This window comes from Ictalurus punctatus, chromosome 27, assembly GCF_001660625.3.
Source record: "Ictalurus punctatus breed USDA103 chromosome 27, Coco_2.0, whole genome shotgun sequence".
In the NCBI taxonomy this organism is placed as follows: domain Eukaryota; kingdom Metazoa; phylum Chordata; class Actinopteri; order Siluriformes; family Ictaluridae; genus Ictalurus; species Ictalurus punctatus.
In genome coordinates, this window is record NC_030442.2 from 4,392,501 (window position 1) to 4,401,811 (window position 9,311).

At 43.3% G+C, this 9,311-nt stretch overlaps 1 protein-coding gene across 3 annotated transcripts in view; it reads right to left on the minus strand.

Moving 5' to 3' along the window:
• cntnap5b (contactin associated protein family member 5b) overlaps nt 1-8,502 on the minus strand; it is a 52,137-nt gene extending 43,635 nt beyond the window's left edge. Inside the window, exon 1 of one of the 3 annotated variants that reach the window (XM_017459005.3) lies at nt 8,230-8,498. In XM_017459005.3, coding sequence (XP_017314494.2) covers nt 8,230-8,353 — 124 coding nt within the window. In that variant the 5' untranslated portion in view covers nt 8,354-8,498. Of the gene's footprint in view, nt 1-8,229 lie in introns of all 3 variants that reach the window. The other 2 variants (XM_017459003.3, XM_017459006.3) reach the window with 2 other exon arrangements.
• Between the last annotated feature and the right edge of the window lie 809 nt (nt 8,503-9,311).

Below are 9,311 nucleotides of genomic sequence, written 5' to 3' on the forward strand. Positions count from 1 at the left end.
TTAGATGGTGAATGATGGTGTTTGATGGTGAATGATGGTGTTTGATGGTGAATGATGGTGTTTGACGGTGAATGATGGTGTTTGATGGTGAATGATGGTGTTTGACGGTGAATGATGGTGTTTGATGGTGAATGATGGTGTTTGACGGTGAATGATGGTGTTAGATGGTGAATGATGTTTGATGGTAATGTTAGGTGGTGAATGATGGTGTTTGATGGTGGATGATGGTGTTTGATGGTGATGTTAGGTGGTGAATGATGGTGTTTGATGGTGATGTTAGGTGGTGAATGATGGTGTTTGATGGTGATGTTAGATGGTGAATGATGGTGTTTGATGGTGATGTTTGATAGTGAATGGTGGTGAATGATGGTGTTTGATGGTGAATGATGGTGAATGATGGTGAATGATGGTGTTAGATGGTGAATGATGGTGTTAGGTGGTGAATGATGGTGTTTGATGGTGATGTTAGGTGGTGAATGATGGTGTTTGGTGGTGATGTTAGATGGAGAACGGTGGTGTTTGATGGTGAATGGTGATATTTGATGGCAATGTTTAACAGTGAAGGTGTTGAAGATGCTTCCAATGTTTGTTAGATGGTTACAGTGTTAAACGCTGAAGGTTGATGGTGAACATTGGTGTTCAGTGTGCGTTACTGCATAGAAACATGAAAATGCAGCTATACTTTTTTCTCTAACGTTTACGTGCTGAAAGTATTCAATCGGACCTAAACCCCAGTAGCCAATTTAACGGTGTTGGGTAAAGTCAAAATCCAAGACAGAGCAGGTTTGTGTGAGAGGAAGTCGGTTCCTCGGACCAATCGTACAGCGTGGACGGTCCCACGCTTTCTTCTGGATTTTGATTTAAAATATTTCATATATTTTTCGACAGAAGTCCTACAGCCGAACGCTCAGTGTCATCGGTGGCTCATCGCTGGGATAACGTCACGGATTACGGTCTTGTTTCACACGGACGCTCGATAAGTCGAGGTGTTAACACGACACACTAACCAGCTCACACACTCCCAGCATTTCAGATGCACACTGCGTTTTTATTCCCCACATTTATCTCTGTGTTTTTAATGAGCTAATCCATATAGGTTGGAAAGGGCTTCATTATAATTTCGGGAGTAACGTAGCTTGGAGAGCGTTGATGTATCAGCCAGCCCTCCCTCCCTCTTTCACCTGCTATCGGATTTACATTAGAGCCCAAGGATGAAGACGGGAAAATCCATTCTGTTTGAGACTGCCGAGCGGGTTCAGCTCCCCGCCGGCCGCCGCCGCGTCTTCAGATCTAATCCCAACACCGACCGCCGCATGAAACCATCTTCTCAAATAAACACCTCCGTTTTATCCCAATGCACCGTTACGCTCGCATCTGTAAGAGCAAAATTCTGAAAAGACAGACGCTAACTAATTAGCTAAAACCTTCGTCGTTCCGCTTTCACGAAAAGGAAATCGGATCCGAGGAGGACACGAGGTCCTAAACCTGCTCTTCAGTCAGTCATTCTCGATGGTGTGCTGCGTAAACACCAGAGTAAACACCAGAGGGTGTTTACTCACCACGCCCTGAGCAATTCCATTCAAAATTCAAATCATGCCACATCATGACTCCACGACTGTGGGAAATGATTCATTAAATCAATTATACCGAAGCTGGTTTTTACGGCTATCTCGTCGCTCTCTGTACGATAGGCGTGCTTTACTGATGTTCACGGATCGAGTGTGTCGGCATCGAAGAGGCCTTGGCTTAGCTTTTAACCCACGCTAATTGGAGATTTAATTAAAGTTCATTCGTGGAGTAAAGCAGAAAACAAGGCCGACGGTATAATGAGAGAGAGCCAGAGTTTCTGATCGGTATCGGTTTAGTCTGGAATCCAGCGCACTGAACATCTCCGACCATCAGATACTGTGCACAAACAAACCTGAACACTTCAGCGTTTTAATAACAGCTTATTGGGACGAGACCAAGTCTGTGGTTTTAGGGAAATTTTAAACAGAGTGTTGATACGTTTTTTTGGTTAAGGTATAAAAGTGGCCTTAGGACATGATTAAGGTCTCTGTATGTGCTGATAGTTTTCCCAAGTTCCCTTACTTCCCATTTCCCCTTAGTGCCTAGATTTTCACTTCCTCCCTTACTTCCCATTTCCCCTTAGTGCCTAGGTTTTCACTTCCTCCCTTACTTCCTATTTCCCTTTAGTGCCTAGATTTTCACTTCCTCCCTTACTTCCCATTTCCCCTTAGTGCCTAGGTTTTCACTTCCTCCCTTACTTCCTATTTCCCCTTAGTGCCTAGGTTTTCACTTCCTCCCTTACTTCCTATTTCCCTTTAGTGCCTAGGTTTTCACTTCCTTACTTCCTATTTTCCCATATTGCCTAGGTTTTCACTTCCTCCCTTACTTCCCATTTCCCCTTAGTGCCTAGGTTTTCACTTCCTCCCTTACTTCCCATTTCCCCTTAGTGCCTAGGTTTTCACTTCCTCCCTTAGTTCCTATTTCCCCTTAGTGCCTAGGTTTTCACTTCCTCCCTTACTTCCCATTTCCCCTTACTGCCTAGGTTTTCACTTCCTCCCTTACTTCCTATTTTCCCATATTGCCTAGGTTTTCACTTCCTCCCTTAGTTCCTATTTTCCCATATTGCCTAGGTTTTCACTTCCTCCCTTACTTCCCATTTCCCCTTAGTGCCTAGGTTTTCACTTCCTCCCTTAGTTCATATTTCCCCTTAGTGCCTAGGTTTTCACTTCCTCCCTTACTTCCTATTTTTCTGAAGTAAGCTTTCCTAGTTTCCCTTAGTCCCCAGAGCTCCCTTGGTTCAATAATAGCCCAAGTTCACTTACTTCCAAGGATTTAGATTCCTCCAGGTTTTTTTTTTCAGTTTGTACAGTAGGGTTTCTTAATTTCCCCTGGTTCCCTTAGCATCTGAGAGCCCTTAGTTCCTGGGCTTCTATGAGTACACTTTTTTCAGTTCTCTTAGTTTCAAAGTTTTTTTTTTTTAATTTTTATTTTTTTTTTTTTATAGTTCCCTTAGTTTCCCAGTTTTGATGTTTCTTTTTAATAAGTCTAAACAGATACGCTAGCTAATCAGCTGTCACGCTCAGCGGAAGTGCTAACAGCTCTGTCATGTTTACAGTCTGCGCTTCGTGTGAGATTTTTTTTTTGTTCTAGTTGTTGTTGTTTTTTTATATCAGAAGATTTTCCTAGAAGAAAAACAACAAGTGTGAAAGCAGCTTATGAGAGAGTGTGTTATAACCTCGTCTGTCACAAACAAGCTGAGAGGGTTTTATGGATCACCTACAGCCGACCACAGCGCGCTGCTTACCTGTATTTACCGCAGAGAACAAAAGAGCCTCGGATCTGAGAACTGAGTAATCATGTGTAATTGTGTGTGTGTGTGTGTGTGTGTGTGTGTGTGTGTGTCTTTGACTACTGAGGTCACATTGCTATAGATCTGTAATTACATCTGACAAACTGCTGACCAATTACTGACACACACACACACACGTCTACACATATCTACTGTACAGAGAGACAAAGACACGCACACACCCGTCACATCTAACCTCATTCTGTCCCCACTCATTCCAGTGTAATTTCCTTTTATGGTCATAGCTTCCTGTTCTTCGAAACTCGCTGTTAATTGGTTGCTCCCTCGATTCCCTACGCCTGGTGCTTGTTTTCTCTCTTTGCGATGTTTTCCTAGTTTCTTAGTTCCAAGGTTTTCCTGGTTCCACCAGTTCCCATCATACAACTTGGGTTCGTATGCGTCCTAGTTCCCGAAGTTTCCCTTCATACGTTTCTCCAAGTTTGCTTAGTTCAGTGGTTCCTGGTGCCTTTAGTTGCCACAGTTCTCAGGTTTTCGGCTCCTCTAGTTCTTATATTTATCCTGGCTCCCTCACTTCCAATGTTTTCCTAGTTCTTACAGCCCCTAAGTCCTTCCTAGTTCCATTAGTTCCATGATCTTCTAACTAGGTTTTCCAAGTTCCTCTAGTTCCCACGTTTTTCCTAGCTCCTGTAGCTCCTATGTTTTGCCTAGTTCCCACTAGTTCCCAGGTTTTCTTCCTCTTGTTCCTACATTGTCCAAATTCCCCAAGTTCTCGGGTTTTCCTAGTTCTTCTAGCTCCTAAGTTCTTCCTAGTTCCCATAGTCCCATGGTTCCTGGTCCCTCTAGTTCCTCCAGCTCCCAGGGTTTCAGTTTCAGTCCGATTTTCCTTCCTTACTTCAACATTTTCCCTAGTTCCTTTAGTCCAAGGTTTTCCTACTTTCTTGTTCATGTTAAACTCTGAAGAATGAAGAACGGACAGAACATAGAAATAGCTTATTTGTATTTATTTAAAAAATAAATAAATAGGTGTGACTCAGAGAATCCATCACGGGGGATACGAGCAGCGCTACAATTACAGACAAACAAACAGCATCTGAACGGGGGCTGAGTGAGTCTGATCACATCAACAGCTTTATTACAGTTCTGTTAATCATCAGTGGGCTGAACAGTGTGTTCATCATAATTAGCGCAAATGTTAATAAGCATGTGTTGTGCGGTGACGCCACACCATATGGCCTCCAACGCATTAAACACCGGCGGCCTTTCGCTGTCGTTCGACTTAATGACGGAGAAATAACAGCAGCTCCGAGTGTGTAAGTGTGAGCGTGTTAATAGTCTGGGACACGAGAAGTCTCTCTCACACACACACACACACACACACACACACACAATGTTAATGTCGAACCCTAGCTAATGAGAAAGAGAGCGACGGAGAGAGAGAGAACTCTTAAGTCGTCTGATTGGCCAAGAGACTTTCTGAGCACTTTGCATTTGCATACATGAATATTTACGAGCTCTAATTAGAAGTGTGCATATTGGAATGTGGACGTGACCCTCTCGAGCCCATCACTGCATCTTTAATGCGCTGTATTTATACGGCTCGACGTTCATTCAGCAAAGTTTTCCGACTCTGATTCCGACTCTGACTTTAAAGCGACTCTTCAGCTCCAGAAAACGGACTTCTGGTGCTGTGACGAAACCGGGTCACTGCTCCCCGCTCCGGCGTGGCTTATTTTCCCCTAACAGCACACCCCTGAGAGTGATTTACTCCTCTTACGCCACTGCGATTGGTCAACAAGTACCGCTTTTATTTATTAAAGAAGAAACCAGTTCCTTCCCGTTCCTACTTTATAGCTGCTTTAAACGGTCGTTCCCTCGCCCTCTCGTTACTCTGTACTCGGCAAAAGCGCTGACGCTGGAGACTCCTTCCATCAACGGTAATGTGAGTCTGTTTATGCGGCGTGAAAAAGAGACATTAACAGCTACTACGCACGTAATAACATACTGTGATATACCGACTGTGACATCACAATAATAATAATAATAATAATAATAATAAGTAAATGTCTGTATTATTAGGGACAAAATAATTTGTGTTTGTGTAACATTCACACACTCGTGTCTGGTAAAAAAAAAAAAAGGCATGCTTAGACACTGTGTAAAAGAGCTCATTTACATTTCGCAGCCTTTCGGGACATATATTGTTACCATAAAGGTCAACAGTTACGCTAACGCTGTGGAGTTTCTCCACTTTAACACACAGTTTACTCAGCATGCAAGTCGTTTACATGCGCGACATTTATATACGTCATTTATAACTCGTTATCGCGATATCATCAACGAAGTGTGACAGAATAATATGCAAATGAGATGTGTGTTACTTAGGGTTTTTTTTTTTTTTTTATCTTATAATATGACTATAAGAAGAACTCTGCTGATGTCTGTTCATTCACATCATAACGCCACACCGTTACGTCCAGCGAATCACAGAGCTTCTATGATAATGAAGATTAACATTCCAGATGTCGAATGGTTTATTACTGGAATGGAAACCCTCTGGCAGCGCTGCTTTAACAAGAGAGATCCTCGGCTCCGCGGCAACGCTACAGCAGGAGGGGCTACACATGGACATGGAGACGGAGGAGCAACAAGTGGACGGTGGTGGAAACAAGCGCCCTCTGCTGGTGACGTCAAAAAGGTGCGACAAGAAAAGAAAAAAAAAAAAGGGGAATTTGTGTAGAAATAAAGAGACAGATTTTCAACATAGAAATAACATAAGACGTGATGCAAATGAAGTGCGGTAATGGTTTAAAATCACACACACACACACACACACACACACACACACACACACACACACACACACACACACTAGGGATGTCACGAGAACCGAGACTTTTGGTGGTATTGGTACCGACTACTACATTTTTGGTATCGTGACATCCCAAACACACACACCACACACACCATACACTCACCATACACACACACACCACACACACACCATACACACACATACACAAACACACCACACACACACACACCACACACTCACCATACACACACACACCACACACACACACACACACCACACACTCACCATACACACACACACACCACACACACACACACACACACACACACACACACACACACACACACACACACACCATACACAGACATACACACTCCACACATTCATCATACACACACACCACACACACACACACACCACACACACACACCATACAGACATACACACACACACACCATACACTCACCGTACACACACACCACACACCCACACCACACATACTATACACTCACCATACACACACACACCAAACACAACATACACACACACACACACACCATACACACACACACCCCATACATCACACACACACACCACACACACACACACCATACACACACTATACACACAGCAAACCACACACACCACACACACCACACGTCACACTCCACACCATACACACACACACATCAAACCACACCATACACACACACACCACACACTCATCATACACACACTCCATATACACACACCCCATACACACACACACCCCATACATCACACACACATCATGCACGCGCACACACACACACACACACACACACCACACTCGCGCACCATACACACATACACACACCACACTCCCACACCATACACACACACACAACACACTCGCACACCATACACACACACACACACACATACACAACACACTCGCATACCATACACACACTCACACGCACACCATGCACAAACACACACAACACACTCGCAGACTATACACACACACACCCACACCATACACACACACACTACTCTCACACATCATACACAAAGACCACACTCGCACATCATACACACACAGCACACTTGCACACTATACACCATACACCATACACAACACACACACAATATACACAACACACACACACACATTATATACTACACTCACGCATAGAGCCAGGTGCACAAATGTTCAATATTATTATTATTATACACTTGCACACCATACACAAACACACACAACACACTCGCACACCATACACACATACACACAACACATACACTCACCATACACACAACACAATCGCACACCATACACACACACAACACACTCGCGCACCATACAAAAAAAACACAAAACACACTCGCACTCTATACACACACACACACACCACACTCACACACCACACCATACACACACACACACACACACACACCACACTTGCACACCACACCATACACACATACCACACTCACACACCATACACACAGACCACACTCACACACCATGCACACACACACACCACACACACACAAACTACACTCGCACACCATACACACAACACACTCGCACACCATCTACACACACACACACTATATACAACACTCGCGTGTAGTGTCAGGTGCACAAATGTTCAATATTATTACTATTATTATTACTATTATTATTATTATTATTATTATTATTATTATTATTACTATTATTATTATTATTATTATTATTATTAACAGTACAAATATTTGCTTTTGAAACATTTTAAATGCTTTCACTTTACACTGAACTTCAATTTATAATATTTTATTTTAATTTATTTGTTTACTAACATGTAGGCTATTAAACATTTTGAAAACAAGTTTTATTCGCTTTTTAATCTATCTATTTTTGTTCGTTTTTTTTGTTTGTTTCTTTGGTATTTTGTTGTTGTTGTTTTTTTAACCAAAACGCACGCGTGAAAGAGTTCTTCAGTGAGTCCGACCGCGCGCGACTGTTCTCCTAACACCACTTAAACAGAGGGTCTCAAGCGAACACACACACACACACACACACACACACACACACACACAGAGGAAGAGTTAAAGCATGTTTGTTACTCACGGTGATGGTGAGCGGAGCGCGCGGACCGGAGTGCGCACAGAACCGCCAGAACGAGCGCGAGAAACGTCCTGCGTGCGCCGACACCGAATGAGACAGTCCTCATCATCGTCATCTTCATCATCATTTGGAAATCAACTGCGTTTATCCAAAAGTCCAGGACACTGTAAGTGAGATAACATCCACACACGCGCGCGCGCTCAGAGATTCAGAAACATCCAGCAGCTCGCGCCCGTTTCAGCTCGTCTGCGCGCTAACGGACAGAGTGCGAGATGAAACGCGCGCGCACGCAAGCACGCACGCACGCACACACACACACACACACACCTAACACAGCACCAGCCCTTAAAGACACACGCGAACCCGACCGACTGCACACACACTAGAGAGAGAGAGGGAGGGAGGGGGGGGAGGGGGGGGGGGGTAAAGTTAATATATTATGATATTATTCTACACGGTATATATTTGTATTTGTAACACTAAAGCGTTCTAACAGAGGGTTCTCTTTTTAGCAATGGTTCCCTTTAGTCCCTAAAGAACCCTTAAAAGAACGTTCTTTCCAAAGAGTGTAACATGGACATAAATAATAATAATAATAATAATAATAATAATAATGCTCATCAGTGTGTAGAAATGTATAGAAATATATATTAAAGTGTCGATAAACAATGTATTCACCTCTACACATGTTCAATTCTGCTGAAATATGAAATACTTCTGAGTGAGCAGCGATATTAAAAAGTGTCTCTATTTAACAGACTGAAGCCGATGTCGTGCTGATTTGGTCACGGTTCTAGATGTTTCTGCAACGTTTACCTCCATACAGGTATTATTATTATTATTATTATTATTATTATTAGTCCCCAGTCCAGAGACTTGCATGGTAGGCTGATTGGCGTGTCTAAAGTGTCCGTAGTGTATGAACGGGTGTGTGAGTGTGTGTGTGAGTGTGCCCTGCGATGGACTGGCACCCTGTCCAGGGTGTACCCCGCCTTGTGCCCGATGTTCCCTGGGATAGGCTCCAGGATCCCCGTGACCCTGAAAAGGAGTAAGCGGTATAGAAGATGGTTGGATGGATGGATTAT